This window comes from Heliangelus exortis, chromosome 7, assembly GCF_036169615.1.
Source record: "Heliangelus exortis chromosome 7, bHelExo1.hap1, whole genome shotgun sequence".
Lineage (NCBI taxonomy): Eukaryota > Metazoa > Chordata > Aves > Apodiformes > Trochilidae > Heliangelus > Heliangelus exortis.
The window spans coordinates 634,906-650,026 of NC_092428.1; the positions used below are offsets into that span (position 1 = coordinate 634,906).

The 15,121-nt window shown below is 60.1% G+C and overlaps 1 protein-coding gene across 2 annotated transcripts in view; it reads left to right on the top strand.

Annotated features, from left to right (window-relative positions):
* PSD (pleckstrin and Sec7 domain containing) overlaps positions 1 to 15,121 on the top strand; it is a 33,350-nt gene that overhangs the window by 13,588 nt on the left and 4,641 nt on the right. The window contains exons 6-11 of one of the 2 annotated variants that reach the window (XM_071748080.1): positions 2,965 to 3,159; positions 3,610 to 3,690; positions 4,203 to 4,315; positions 4,706 to 4,764; positions 5,241 to 5,330; positions 14,081 to 14,124. In XM_071748080.1, coding sequence (XP_071604181.1) covers positions 2,965 to 3,159; positions 3,610 to 3,690; positions 4,203 to 4,315; positions 4,706 to 4,764; positions 5,241 to 5,330; positions 14,081 to 14,124 — 582 coding nt within the window. Of the gene's footprint in view, positions 1 to 2,964; positions 3,160 to 3,609; positions 3,691 to 4,202; positions 4,316 to 4,705; positions 4,765 to 5,240; positions 5,331 to 8,525; positions 9,079 to 14,080; positions 14,125 to 15,121 lie in introns of those variants that run through there. The other variant, XM_071748081.1, reaches the window with a different exon arrangement.

Sequence of the window (15,121 nt, forward strand, 5' to 3'; positions counted from 1 at the left end):
TCCTGGCTGCTGGTGGCCACGGGAAGGACGTGGTGCTGAGGACCTGGTCTGTGGTGGCAAGGTGGAGAGGCTGTCAGGCTCCTGCAGTGAGACGCTGCATTGCAGCCAGGCAAGGTGCTGCAGTCCCTCCTGATGGGCTCTGAGCAGTCAGCCTGAGGAGGAATGTTGGGGTGAGATGGGGATCTGACTCCAGGAAAGGAGCGTTTGGCCACGAGAAGGCACAACTGGGCCCTGGAGGAGGAGTGTCTGGTGTGTGGTGTCCCTGAGAGGGTCGTGCAGCAGGTGCCCAGGGCTGGGAGTGCAGCACAGTCCTGGTGCTGAGCTGGGGGGTGAGGAGCCTCTGTCCTGGGGGCAGCCCTTAGCTGGGTCACATACCCCCTCTGCAGAGACCCCAGGAGTGCCAGTGAAGGAGCTGAGCTCTCCAAAAGTCACCATAAGGTTGCAGGGCAACCTGTGTGGCTGGTGACATGGGCTGACAGTGGCTGTCCTGGGCAGGCATCAGGCAAAGGGGTGCCCTGGCACCGGGTCCTCTCCAGGGTAGCTCATTTCAGGCACGTTGAGGATGCTCACACAATACCTAATTTGATCTTGAGTCCTGAAGTGCGGGCCAGTTCTCTGGCTGACGACGTAGCCAGTGTAAAAAATATGATCCTGGTGTTTCTTCAAGCCAAGCCGAAGTGTCTCTTTAGAAAGCACACTAAAAAAAACCCACTCTGAGACATGAGCTCATTGGCAAGAAAATGAGCATCACCTCGGTTGCCTCAGACATGGACACGTCCCTTTGCTCTGCTCTCCGTTTGCTTGAGGATTTGGGGTTTCTCTCTTTAAGCTGCACTTTCTCCACGCCAGGCTGGGGCTGTGAGTGGTGACAGGCAGGTGCCACGAGTGGGGCACCCCCAGCCTGTTGAGGCTGGTGAGAGATCCATAGTTAACAGGGTGACAATGGCTTGGAGGCTGGAAGAACACCCGTTTCCTAGCACAGCTGGGTAGTGCCTCCTCCTGAGAGCAAGGTTTGGCTTTGCTCGTGTCAAACCCTGGAACAGGGGGGGACTTGGTGAGGGCAGGGATGGTGAGATCCCATGGGCAGAGGTGCTTTGAGATCTGGGCTGAGATCCCGACTACAAGAAGCAAGGGAAAAATGTGCAGCCAGGGGCTGGGGTCCAGCAGGGAGATGCTGGAGGTCAAGAGAGGTTTTTTGAATGGCCCCATGCCTGGCTGCTCAGCACCAGGTGGGAAAGCTGAGGCCACAGACTGGGGGGAGAGGTCATGGGGAGAGACTCAGAGCTGTAGGTTTGCCCCCAGAAGCTCCAGTGAGGGAGGAGAGACTGCTAGGCAGGACAGGCAAGGTTCAGAAGGGTATCAAGAGATTGTGGTGATGGTGAGTGAGGAGAAGGAACTCCAGGGGGTGGCTGAGCATCCACTTGCTCTGTCAGTGCAGTGGGAGCAAGGAGAGGGATGGAGAGGTAGTTTGGAGTTTTGTAGCTCATCACGGGCAGAGTCTGACCCACGGGTTTGAGTACAAAACATTTCCCACTGCTTGCTGGCTGGGAATGCTGTCAGGAAGGTGTAGAGCCCACGAGTGCTGTGCTGGGCTCCCGAGGAAGGGCAGTGCTGAGGGGGATGGTGTCAGGAAGGTGCAGAACCCATGAGTTCTGGGCTGGGCTCCCGAGGAAGGGCAGAGCTGAGCTGCAGGGAGGCTCCTGTAAGGAGCGGAGCTATAGGGAGAGGGGCCCGGGGAAGTGGCTCAGGAGAGCAGGCCTCTTAAAAGTCAATTAGAGACTTTTAAAAATAAATTGAGGCTGGAACATTGCGAGGGCTGCCGCCAGAAAATTTGGGCGAGGTCAGAGTTGTTGCTGAGTGCTCCTCGTTGCTGAGGCTCCGGCAGCTTTCTGCCGGGGATGAGCTCGCGTGTGGCTGAGTCAGGCGGCTGCGGAGGCTCAGCCAAAAACCTCTCCTGACCTGGCCATGTAAGGCATGGTGGGCTGAGAGCTGCTGGGCAGCCCGGAGAAGGCACTGCACCCCGCTGGGAGCTGGGAGGGAATTCCTTCATCAACACCCTCTGAGCCTCAGTTTTCCCACTTTGAAGTCGGTGGGCAAGAAGGAGAGGGAACCCAAGGGATTGCAGTCACCTTGTCTTGGGTAGAAACTGTGCTCACGGGCAGCATGAGGAGTTTGTCCAGGTTAAAAAATGAGTGTGGAACTGCAGGAGATGTGCACAGGTTTCTGCTCAGAACCACAGAATCATTTGGGTTGGAAAGGACCTCTGGGATCACCAAGTCCAACCCCAGATCCACTCCCCCCGTGGTTCCCAGCCCATGGCACTGAGTGCCACATTCAGTCTCTTTTTAAAATCCTCCAGGGATGGAGAATCCACCCCCTCCCTGGGCAGCCCATTCCAATGCCTGAGCACCCTCTCTGGAAAGAATTTCTTCCCAATCTCCCACCTAAACCTCCCCTGGCAGAGCTTTAGACTCTTAACCCTCTTGTCCCACTGATATCTGCCTGGGAGCAGAGCCCAACCCCCCCCTGGCTCCAACCTCCTTTCAGGGAGTTGTAGAGAGTGATGAGGTCTCCCCTGAGCCTCCTCTGATCCAGCCTGAACACCCCCAGCTCCCTCAGCCCTTCCTCACAGGAATTCTGCTGGATCCCTTCACAGCCTCCCTGCTCCTCTCCCCTGGGGCTGAGCTTGGCAGAGCCAGAGCCCACACATGTGGCTTCTCGGGGACTTTGGAGCAGTTGTCCCCTCTCTCCACATCCCGTTTGGATGTGTGATGGAGTGCCATGGTCCTGTCACCCCCAGCCACATCCCTGCCCTCTCTGTCTCTCTACCCAGGGTATTTCTGCTGGGTGTCAGCAGTGAGCAGCTGAGCCCCGGAGCAGGGTGAGGAGCCTGCATTTCCCCAGGAGCTGAGCCAGGAGGGGACCTGTGGTCAGGCTAACCTGGAGTGTCCCTTCCCCTTGCAGCAACCACCCCCAGAGCCACCCGGTGCTGGACTCGGACTCAGAGCTGGACAGCGTGGAGCAGCTGGCTCTGGGCAGCACTGACACCCTCTCCAATGGCCACAAGGCTGACCTGGAGGCTGCCAAGCGCCTGGCCAAGAGGCTCTACAACCTGGATGGCTTTAAAAAGGCAGATGTGGCCCGTCACTTAGGGAAGAAGTACGTGTGGGTATTCCCAAGGCACCACCTCCCCTCACTGGGTACCCAGGGCTGCTGCCCTTGCTGGGCACTGGGCTGCCAGGTTCCCAGAGCCCACCTGCACCAGGTGTTCCCCCTAAGGGTCTTTAAAGCTGAGACATCCAGGGTTTGGTGCTTTCCTCACCACGACTGCACCTTGGGGAGCTCAGTAAGGCACTGGGGCAGGGGGACAGCTAACTAACCTCTTGTGGGCCCTTCCACTTCTACCTTCTCCACCTTCCCTTACATCCCCAGTATTCCCATTAGATCTGTGAGTGACTCCTCTGAGATCCACAGGAGTGAGGAGTCTCTTTGGCCCCACCACATGCTTTCCATAGTCCTGGGGAGCTCCCAGCCTCCTGGAAACCCCCCCCCCCCTCCTCCCCTCTGCCCCTTTTGATCCCCCTCTCACTCCTCCCTTTTCTGTTTCAGCAACGAGTTCAGCAAGATGGTGGCAGGGGAGTATTTGAAGTTCTTTGTGTTCACAGGGATGAGCCTGGACCAGGCTCTCAGGTCAGAGCTGTGTGTATATGTGTGTGTGTGGGGGGGGGGGTGGCCATCCAAGGGGGGTCCCTCTGCAGCTCTGCACCCCCACAGGGACCTGCAGAAGCAAGCAGACCCCCTGGCTCACACCTGGAGATCCCCATCCCTCTTATCAGGTGGGGGCTGAGTCCCAGAGTGGTCTCTCAGGCACACAACTGCAGGGGCATCTCTGGTCTCAACTCCCCCAGCCAGGGCACTCGGGTGATGCTCAGGCTCGTCTCAGCCTCCTCTCATCTCACCCCCACCTCCTCCCCCGTGGTCATGCCCAGGGCCAGCTGCAGGTCTCTGCAGTGTGCCAGCAGGCTGTGAGCTGTCAGCTGGGTCCTGCTTTGGGAGGGCTCTGTGCTGGCAGGGATGCACCCAGCACACAGGGGGGGTGGGATCCAGAGCAGAGGGCAGAGCTCCACTCCTGTGCCAGGGGGCTTGGAGAAGCTGCTGATGGGCTTTGAGTGTGACCACTGCTGCTGCTGCTGCTTCTTCAGGTCCTTTCTGAAGGAGCTGGCCCTGATGGGAGAGACACAGGAGCGAGAGCGAGTGCTGGCTCATTTTTCCCAGCGTTATTACGAGTGCAATCCCACTGCCATCTCCTCAGAGGGTAAGGAACTCTGCCTGACTCTGTGTCTGTGTGTCTCAAGCCAGCCCATGTGTTTGTCAGCTCGGTGGAGGTGCTAAAACTGAAACCAGAGGGCAGGCTGAGAGCTGCCTCAGGAGTCATCCTCTCTGAGGATGCAGGTGTCGTTTCTCTCTAATGGCAGATGGATTAAGGGGCTTGGAAGGGAGTTTGTATGCTCAGGTTTAGGACCAGCTTTAATCCAGTGGCCTCCTACTTGCCCGTGTGCTGCCAGCACTGTGCTGACTGCCCTGTGTCCTGTGTCCTGCATGCTGGGGCCGTCCTGGGGCTCACAGCCTGAAATGCTGAGGGGATGGAGCCCCAGCTGTGAGGCTGAGCTCAGGGCTCTAATTCCTGTCCTCTGCTTGTCTGCAGATGGAGCCCACACCCTCACCTGTGCCCTGATGCTGCTGAACACAGATCTGCATGGACACGTAAGTCCCAGTGGCCCCGTCTGTCTGTCCCTGCTCTGTCTGTCCCCGTGCACCCTGAACCTGCTCACCCCTAAATGTGTCTGGGGAGGAGAGACGAGGAAGGCTGAGGGAGAGAGGGAGCTGGAGAAGGAGAGAGTGGGGCTTTGGAGGAGACATGCTGAGCTGGGAGACGTGGGGCTGGGATGAGGACAGAAGATTGGAAGGGGACAGGAGCAGAGGGTGGAAGTCAGACTCCAATTCTGCCTGCCATGGGGGTAGGCAGCACCCAGCTTAGAAAAAGGAGGCCAGGACTCTGAGAGTCCAGGCAAAGCTAACAACTTCCCCACCCCTTCGTGCATCCTCCCTGCCACCTGGCTGGTTCCCCACCCCATAGCAGAGCAGGGAGGGTCTGTGCCTGGGCTGTGGGATCCCTTACAGCCATCACCACCCCGTGGCCTGAAGGTAACCTCCACCTTTCTCTCCCCTGGCTCCCCCAGAACATTGGGAAGAGGATGTCCTGCTCTGACTTCATTTGCAACCTGGAGGGGCTCAACGGAGGCACTGACTTCCCCAAGGAGCTGCTCAAGGTAAATTTAGTTGCTCCCCCTGGCCAGCCAAGCAGCAGGAGCAAGAGCAAGACCTGCAGGCAGGATCACATGGATGACTCTGAGGGATGCAATGAATGTGTCCACCTTCCTGCAGGAACGGTGCTGGCCCCTTGGTCCCCAGCTTTGCTTCTGCTTTGCTGAAGAGGACATGGGCTGCCCCATCCCTCATGGAGCTCTGGATGGGGTCATGATGCTATCACTGCATCAGGGCTGCTTTGACCAGAGGCTTTGTGGTGTTGACTCCGTGGTACTCAGCTCTTCTTGGCTCCCTGGAGCCGAAAGCCATGGAAATTCCCTGGAACTGGAGGCACCTCTGGTGGCAGAGGGGATGTTTCTGGTGCATAAGCAGAGGGTGTGCTGGTGGTTAAAGTCCTGGGAGTGGGAACTCAGCACCGTGCTGTGACAGGGGGTGATGAACTCCTGCCTGACCCAGTTCCAGGGGGCTTGGCCAGGGAGGACAGTGTTTGGGGAGCCCCCCTGGCCTCAGGCTGTTTTTGGGGGGTGTTTCTGAGCTGCCATCTCCCCATCTCAGGCCCTTGGAATAGGATGAGCTCCCCTGAGGAGCTGCAGTTGGGAAATGTTGCTGATGTGGAAGGTGGGTTCCCACAGGGTGGCAGAGCCATGACAGGAGGAGATGGTCGATGATACAAACCAATGGAGGGTAAAAAGCTGAGCTCCCTTTTCAGCCTCTGTGGGTCTATTCCTGGCTGTGTCGCTCACCCCATCATTAAGGGGTTACCAGCAGCTCTCAATAGGGCTGTACTCCCTCTCAGCCCACGCTTCAACAGTAAAAGGAGTTGCTCAGGAAAAAACATCTCCTCTAATTTTAAATGCAGCTCCAGAAAAGGCCTTAACCACCCAGAATGGAATAGAAACATCTCTGAACCCCTTCCCTCAAGTGCTGCTGTGCCCCACAGCATCCAAGCTCTGCAGGCTCCTCACCCCCTCTGCTTCGGGGAGTCCCTGCGAGGTGGGTGAGATGAGATGGGGAAAGCAGTGTCAGGCTGTGCTGGGGAGGGGTCTGGCAAGGAAAGGTGGTTGTGTTTTTCCTGGGCAGCCTTTGCCGGGCTCAGCTGGAGAAGCTGGTCCTTCTGCCTGCTGCTTTTGGCTGCTCAGGGCTCGGGGGGCAGAGGGATGGGAGCAGCCTCTCCCAGTGCCCCCCCTGCAGCAGCCTGTGCCCGGGTAGGGTGCTGCCTCCCTGCTCTCTCCCTGGAGAGCTGTGCCTGGGGACCGAGGCTCCTGTGCGAGGAGCGTGCCACACAGCTGGCTGGATAATTTTAGCCCTCCAGGAGCACATGCATTTCCTAAGGGCAGCAGGGGAGGGGAAGGGCTGGCAGGCTTCAGAGGAGATTCCCAAAGCTCGGGGATGGGTCTTGGGCAGCTCCTACAGCATAGAAGAAAGAGCCCCAGGGATCTTCCAAGCCTGCCCAGGGAGAAAGCACAGGATGCTGCCCCACAGGCTTCAAAGCTGCAGGGACTGACGTGGCCCCCACCCACAGCCCCTGCTGCCAGGGAAGTGGGGACAGCAGGGCAGGACCTAGGTGGCTGCAGGGGACACGAGGCCACCAGCCCCTGTGAGGCCGGGGACAGCATCAGGAATGGACCTGCAGGGAGCCTGGGTGCTCCCCGTGTCTCTGTCTGCAGGGAGTCCCAAGACAAACACAGCGTGATTCCAGAGAGCGGGTGGCAGCCTGAGTCAGACGAGAACTTTATCTGCTACTAGATAATACATGTAAACAATCCCAGCTTTATGCAGAAGAAATGAAAACACTTGAAAGCTTGTGCTTTCACAGCTGAGCACCACGTCCCCCTCACTGGCAGTGCCTCGCCTGCTCCGCATGGCACTGCTGCTGGCACCGAGGCAGGGATGCTCCACCAGCACTACCTGCTCCTGCTGCTGCTGGAAAACCTTTCCTCTGCCTCTGGAAGAGCCCCTGGAGAATCGTGATCCACAGGCAGGGCTGCCCAGCTCTCCCACTCGGGTGTCTCCTAGGCCAGGGCAGGGAGGCGTGCTGGGGATGTAGGAACCTGTGTGGTGCCTGAGGATGCCCACGTCTGCAGGATGGGACCCAAACTCCTGTGGCCAAACTCAGGCAGCTGCCCGCTCTTCAGAGAAGGAGGCAAAGTGGGACATGCTGGAGCTGGTGGTATTTTGGTTAGTGCTTGAGATGTTGCTCTTCCCTTGTCAGTGTGATTTTAGCCCAGGCCCCCTGGGACTTGACTCGCCGTTGCTGTCTGTTATTTTAGAAGTGGATTTGACCTTTATATGATTGATCACTTTGCAGAGCCTTAGCTCTTCCCCATTTTCCTTATTCTTTTAGCTTAACCTTGTACTCTGCTGTCTGGTAGCAGCACAGTAGGGCCAGATGAGGCCCTGTTTCTCCCTTAGTGATTGCAGGAGTGAGCCAAATCTCTGCTGCCTTCCAGCCTGGGAGCTGGAGCACTTCACAGATGTTAATGAACTAAGCCTGACAATGCAATCGGGTCCCCGGGGGAGGAAGGTAGGATGGGCCCCCACCTTCCAGCTTGGAGACACAAGGGCTGAGATGCTCAGAGTGCTGGGTAAGTGATTAGCAACGTGGGAAGAAAGCCCAGGCTCCCACCTCTGAGCTATAATCTCAGGAACAATTGCTCAGTCTAATCCCGTGGCCTTTTTTTTTTTTTTTTTTTTTTTTTTGGCCTGTTTCCCCTGGGAGCAATATGTTGCCCTGCCCCTGTCACCTGTGACCACCCCCCAAACCTGGCCTGGGGGGCTGCCCAGCCTGGGCACCCCTTCCTTACAAGTTTTGCCCCGTGATCACTCTGCCAAGCAGCTGGGACAGAGTGGAAAAATTTCCCCTTCTCCACCGGCCGCCTCTCCCGCTCATCCGAGCCTAAATTACTGATCCATCCCCGTGCCTGCTGCGAGGATGCCCAAACCTTTGCTTCTCCAGCAGCTGCCCGGAGGGGCAATGTCCTGCCCTCAAGCACCCGGGTGGCTCCAGCTTCTCTTTTTTCTGGCCTGAGCTCCAAGGAATGGTCAGGAGGGTGAAGTGCGGGGCAATGGAAGGTCTGAGACCTCCTCCCCCCTCAGCCCTTTGGGGAGCCCGGCTAGAGCCTGGGCTGCAGCCGCTGGTACAGCGCGGAGGAGCCCAGGAAGCACCTCGGATGTCACCTCCACTGCCTCGGATGTCACCACCAGCTCCCCGCTCCCGCTCTCCGGGACGGGGGTGGGGGACAAGCTCCGTCCCCCCGAGGGAGATGCTGGCAGCTGCCCCAGCGATCCCCCCTCCGCCCCCCGGCCCCGCTGGGTTCGGCTGGGCCGGTCCGGTCCCCGCGGGTCGCCATTGGCTGCGGCGGGCGGGGCGGGGCGGGTCCCGCCTCTGCCGGGCAGCAGCCGCCCAGCCCGGCCCGGCCCGGCCCGGCTTCAACAGGCGGCGGTGGAGGCAGCGCGGGCCGCGGCTGGCAGGGCAGGGCCAGGCAGGGCCGGGCAGGGCCGGGCAGGGCAGGCAGGGACCCCCGGCATCCCCCTCCCGTGCCGGCGGGCAGGATGATCGGCGTCAACAGCATCAACAGCAGCGCCGGGCGCATGCGGTCCCGGTCCATGTGCTCGGTGCGCTACGGGCGCAACTACCGCGGCGTGGAGACCTTCTGCTACGGCTGGCCCCAGCGCTCCCGCACCCTCAAGCCGGTGCTCTACACCGACCTGGTGGTCAGCCGCATCCAGAACCGCCGCAAGAAGAAGCCGGTAAGCGGCGGGTACGTGGGGAGCGGGGGGCCCGGCGGGGGGGATGCGCAGCGCCCGGACGGACGGACGGACAGACAGACCCGCCCGCTGCCCAGAGCCTCAGCCCTGGCAGGGAGGTGGCCAGCAGTCAGCCTCGTCGCCGTCCCCGGGCTGATTTCTGCAGGGAACTGTCCCCACCAGCCCCCCTCCCCTCCTCCGCCCGAGGGTCTCCCTCCCCGCCAGCTCCCTCCCAGCACGGGGGGAGCGGGAGCGCGGCGGGAGCCGGGTGACATTGTGCCGCCGAACGATGGTTTGACAGCAGCCACGTTTGCTCGAAAACATCGCTGCAAGAAGAATCCAGGACAGAGCCGTACCGCTGGGACCAGCCCCTCCGGCTTAGCACGAGTGACAAGCTCTGCGGGCTGCCCGCCCAGGGCTGCGCTGAGCCCGGCCAGGCTGGCACCCGGCTGGGGCGGAGGGGAAGGGGGCAAAAGCAGCGCAGGGGGGCAGCGCCGCAGCCCCGGCTCCCAGCCGAGTGGAGCTGGAGAGGAAGGAGTGGCTGTTTGGACTAGGAAAAAAAAAAAAAAAAAAAAAGAAAAAAGAAGAAAGGGCTTTTTTACTGCCTAGAGATTGATTGATGTGAGCCGGCATCCGTTTCGGTGTTGTTCCGCTCGCTGTGCCGGGGTCCAAGGTGGGGAGAAGCGAACGGGCTGGCGGGTGCGTCCTGCCTCGGTCGGGTGCCTGCTTGAGGTGGAGCAGTAAGAGGAAAAAGAGTCCTCAGCAGCCCCTGCGTTGCAGGCTGGCTGGGACAAAGCGGGCAGGGGTCTCCCAGCTGCCCGGTGGGGACAGGAGGGCCATGCCGAGCCGTGATGGTGCCATAGCGCAGTACGGTCTGGGGGCAGCATTAAGTTGTGACGCACTCGGATGCAAACATGCAGTTGGAAGGGAGATGCTCCGCTGTTACTTCCCGCGCTGCCAGGCTGTGCTGGGAGGGCACAGAGGGGGAGGTCTGCCCTCCTGGGGACTGGTTGTGTGTGTGTAGTCGGCTGGGCAAGGGGTGTTTCAGAAGATGTTGGTGCGGCTTTGGGTGCCGCTGAGAGGAAAGCGCGTGGCAGAGATGGGTCACCCTCCCCTGCTGCCTGCAGAAGGTGACGCACAGGACACTGTCCCCATGGCAGCCCACCCAGTGGGGGAAAGAATTCTGTCCCCAAGTCAGTCTGGTGTGCGTGCAGGCTGGAGTCCCTCTGCGGTGGAGGGGAGGAGGGGACACGGGGTGTGCGCAGCGGGGTTGGTGCGTGCCAGGTGATGAGTTGTTCCTCAGCACGGGGGGTGTGTGTGTGCTGGGCAGGCAGCTGGGGGGGAGGAGGGGGCTGTGAAGGTGAATAAGGGACCTGACGTAGGTACAGTTCCCACTGATTCACGTCCCTGATCTGACGGTGCCACTCATTTCCGTGCAGCTGGGGGGTCTGGGTGCCTGGGAAAACCTGGCAGGTGTTTGTGGCTGGGTGTGGAGAAAGACTCTTGGCGAAGGAAAAGTTGGGGGAAATCCAGCAATTGAGCTCTCGTATTCGAGTACTACCAGGCAGAGGGAGAGGGAGAGTGGCTGCAGGGAGGGTGCTTGGTGGCTGTGAAGTCTGTCAGGCAGAATGTCACACAGCCGTGGCTGGTCACAGGGCTGGCAGGAGGAGGGGGGGCCTTGACCTGCACAGGGCATCTTGCAGCTCTGAGAGCTGAGCACTGTGTTGCTTAGCACAGGGACCAGCACACTGGAAAGAGGATATGTCCTTAGGAGGTCTGATTCATAAAAGAGGCACCACAGAAAGGGTTAAAACCCTCTGAGGGATGCCCAAATCCCTGACTCAACCCTCCTCTGTTTCTTAAGTGCTGGGCTACAGCCCTCAGCATGGTCTGCTTTGTGCCAAAGCTGTGTCCAGGCCAGCTCCCCAAACCAGTACTGAATGTCCCCTCTGGTCTGCTCTGGGAGCTAAAGGGGGACTGAAAAGGGATGTTTTCTCCCTGCCCAGCTTGCATAGGGCTGTCCCCAGGGGGGCTGGCGCTAGGACTGGGCTGGAGCATCAGAGCCACCAGCCTCTTGCAGCCCCTCACCCCTCCTGGGGACATTTGCTAGAGCAGGACTCTGGGAGGTCCTCTCAGCCCACTGCTTTCAGGAGGGAGTGCCCCAAAGAGAGATGTTGTTTGTTGACTCTGAGGAGTCCCTTTGGGACTGGGTATTTGTAGGTCTCTCCGGCGCTGCGCATGTCTAGGGCAGAGCTGGCGGGCTGGCCCAGCGTGCTGCAGCACTGAGCTCATAACCTGGGCAGGACAAAAACCCAGACACACTTGGGGCAGGACACCACTGCCCTGCTTTCTCTTGGTGCTCCCAAGTTCAAAGCTGCCCAAGAGGTGCCGTTCTGTTGGGCCAGGGGTAATGGATCCAGGGAGCAAAGGCATCCCAAAGAGAGGGACCTGCTGAGCGATGGAGCTGGTGTCTCTGGGCTCTGCTGACGTGGTTCTGAGTGAGGCTTCAGCAGAAATGGTCTGTGCAACACAAAGCCTGGAGGTCAGGCAGCGGTGCTGCCACGGGACCGGGAAAGCAGTATGAGCTTTGTGGCTGGAGTGTGTCTTCTCAGCCAGGGCTTGGGCTGAGGCCACCAGCTTTGTTTCTGAGACCGCTGTCAGCTGGGGGATGGCATTTAGCCAGACAGAGTCTTGGCAGAATTTAAGTGTAGCCATAAAGCTTTGCACTGCCCTCTCAATCTCCCCTCCCCCCCCCAACCCCTCCTCATTTTCCTTTTACTTTCCCCCCCCTGCTCCTCATCTCTGAGGTGGGGGTACTTGGCAGCTCTTGCCTGCAGCAGGCTCGTGGGATGCTGTCAGGGCTTGTAGCGGGGTGGCTGGAGCCTTTTGAAGTCAGGGGGCAGTTCAGGCTTTGAAGTGTTTGCTGACAGTCCCAGAGCCCAGTTTTTTGTGGCATGGAGCTGTTCTGCTGGGCTCTTCTCCAGCACTGTGCCATCCACAATTACTCCCTGAGCATCTTCTGACATCAGCTCATTCACTCAATGTTCAGCAGCAATCTTCCTGCACGCCATGTGTGGGGCTGGGGGCTGCAGTCCTCTCCTGCAGTGCCTCACCCTGCCCTCCAAAATCCCTCCTTAGCCAGCTCGTGTCTCCCTGCCTTGGGACACAGAGCCCACCACTGAGCCAGGTGGGAGCCAAGCCATGCATCCCATTCTGTCTGTTCTTTCAGAGGGGCTTTTCTGCAGTTCCCAGTCCCCACCTCTCTCTGCTAATTTTCCAGTCTCCTTTTTGTTGGTTCTCAGCATCTCTCAGCTGTGTCCCCAGCAGTGAGTAAGATCCCTTCCCTTTTGTTTCCTCTGGTGTTTCCTTATCATCCACGTTGCTCCCAGATGCCTGCTTCTCTCACGTGTTATACTCTGCAGGACTTTGTGTTGGGTTTTTCCCCCTCTGGCTTCTTCTCTAGGTCTGCTTTCAACTCGTGTTCCTCTCTCTGCCATCGGGCACCCACTGCTCACACCCCAGCATCCCACTCCTCTGGCTCTGGCATCTCATCTCTTGGGTGCTGAGGCCATCCCCCCTCCACGAGATCTCCTGCCTTCCCAGGAGACCAGCAATCCCCACTTCCCACCTGCTAAACCAGGGCAATCCCTCTCCTCCTCCTCCTCCTCTGAGGAAGGAGCTGGTGCTGCTCCAGCCTTTCCCTGACAGGGAGGTGCGGGAGGAGCCGTGTCCCAGCTCCCCGTGTCCCAGCTCCCCGTGTCCCAGCTCCCCGTGTCCCGGCTCCGTCCCGGCTGCTGTTGCTCTCGGGAGAGTGCTGGATGTCCCTCCCTTCCCCACACACCCCTGGGGCCCATCTCCTGGCTGGCTTTCCCGGACCCTTGCACACTTCTCAGCCACCAGTAAGATCTCTCAGCAGCACTCTCCAGCCCTGCAGTGATGGATGCTGACAGCTGCCTGAACAGCCTGTGCAAGGCTTGATTATTTTTCCCTTTGAGGATGATGCCTTCCAGATCTTGCTCCTTCTGTGAGCCCTGTGTTGAATCCCTCTCCAGAGCCTCCCTGGCTGCAGAGTCCTGCTGAGTGCCTCTGGCTTGCACCCAGCTCGGACCAGATGAATGCTGGGGAGCATCAGGCTGCAGACAGGTTTAGCCTGGCCCTGTGCTGAGATGCAGGCAGCAGGTCCCTCCTTGTTCAACTTCATGGTGTTTGGGCTGGCAGGGAGGGCAGAGTGCTAGGGACAGGCCACAGCCACCCCAGAGCAGCCCAGCATCAGGCAAACACCCATCCTGCCCCTACCAGCCACGGGGCCTCATGAATGACAGCGTCCTGGTGTCTGCAAATCCAGACCTAGTACCCTGCTGAAGTCTCTCCTGAATCCTGAGCATGGTCCTGGGCAGCCTCCCACAGGAGCATCACATCGCTGGGGAGTGCTGGGTGCTGCCAGGAGGCTGCCCCTGCCAGCCAGAACGGGGTGACAGCAGGGATGTCTGTCTGTGGTGTGCCCTAGCATGGAGCTGCTGGAGCTGCTGTGTCAGGCTGAAGTCCCACTGAGCAGGGTGCAAGCACCATCCAATGGTAGCCTGAAAGCTTGTTCTCCTACAGCCCAGGCCTCCTGTCCAGCCTGGGACATCCTGGAGAGGGGGAGAAGCAGCTTTCCCAGCACCCTGGGGATGTTTGGTGTGCCTCACCATCATGCTGCTAATGCTGTGTCCTGGCATGGGCAGAGAAGGAGGGAGGGAGGGCAGGAGAGGTGAGACAGCCAGGACCATCCCCAGCACTGTGCCCCAGGTGTGTGCAGGGCTGCAGGTCCCATGGTGCAAGGGAGAAAGTGTCTGCAGCCCCGAAACAAGGTCAGCCAGCTGGCTGAGCCACAACAGGGCTGGACCATCAGGAACTCTCCTGGGGTTGTCTTAACCTCCAGTGCCCCTCATCTGGCCTGGTGTGCCCCCTCTCTTCCCTGGCCTGGTCCCACTTTCCTGCTCACCCCTTGCTCTTCTCTCCACAGGCGCTCTATGGCTCCATCAAGAACGAGAAGCTGCAGTGGGCCATGTGAGTACCTGTCCCTCCCGGGGATGCTGTGCCTGGCACAGGGTGGGCAGTGGAACCACCCTGCTGGCACTGGGGAGGGGTCCTCACCCCTGTCACCCTCCCCCCCAGAGCATCAGCCATGCGAGGAGACAGGGTGGGATGGGGGTGCCCGGGGTCCCCTCCCCGGGGAGGGGCAGCCCCAGGCCAGGTCCCCGCTTTGTTGTGGCTCGGTGTCCGTGTCAGGGTGGGGGTGGGCAGGTCCCGGGGGTGGGGTGGCTGTGCCGGGTCCCGCAGGGTGCCCGCACCCTCGCCCACAGCTGCCATCTCCAGCAGCAGGAGCGGCAGCGCGGGCGCTGCGGGGATTAATCAGCCCGGGCGGTACCGCCAGCGCGGAGCCTCTGCGCCCGGGCTGCTGCCATGGAGACGCAGGCAGATGCTGAGGGGTTTAATTAGCAGCAAGCGGGGCCGAGGGAGGGGGGAGGCACCAGCTCCGGGCTCCCACATCTTCCTGCCGGGTAAGAGGGGAGGTGGGGGCAGGGGCAGCACCGGTGCAGCCTGCCTGCAGCACCAGGGGCTGTGACCTTGAGGGAGGGTGCAATTGGGGGCCTGTCCCCTCCTGCTGGTTTGGCTCCCTGCCTCCTGCCCACGAGTGCTCCTGCCCCAGGCTGCTGCTGCTGCCCCTCACACCCCTTTGTTGGTGGCTCTGAGCCCCATAGTTTGGCTGCTGACCTGCAGGCATGGGGACCACAGCCTGGGGGTCTCTCTAGGGGGGTTTCCCTTCTAAACCCTGCCTCCTGCCAGCTGGGGGACCTGTGAGCCCATATACCACAGGCTGGGGGACTGCAGCAGTGCCAAACCCCAGGGTGCTTCTCCTCCATGGCCCATCAGCTCAGAGGGCATCAGCCCTGCCCAAAAAAGCTGCTCCCTCCCTGGGAGAGGGCCCTCACCCCAAGCTGGCAGCAGACACATCCGTGCTTTGTCTTTTGAGGGGCCTGGAAGCACCACAGCTGCCTAGAGG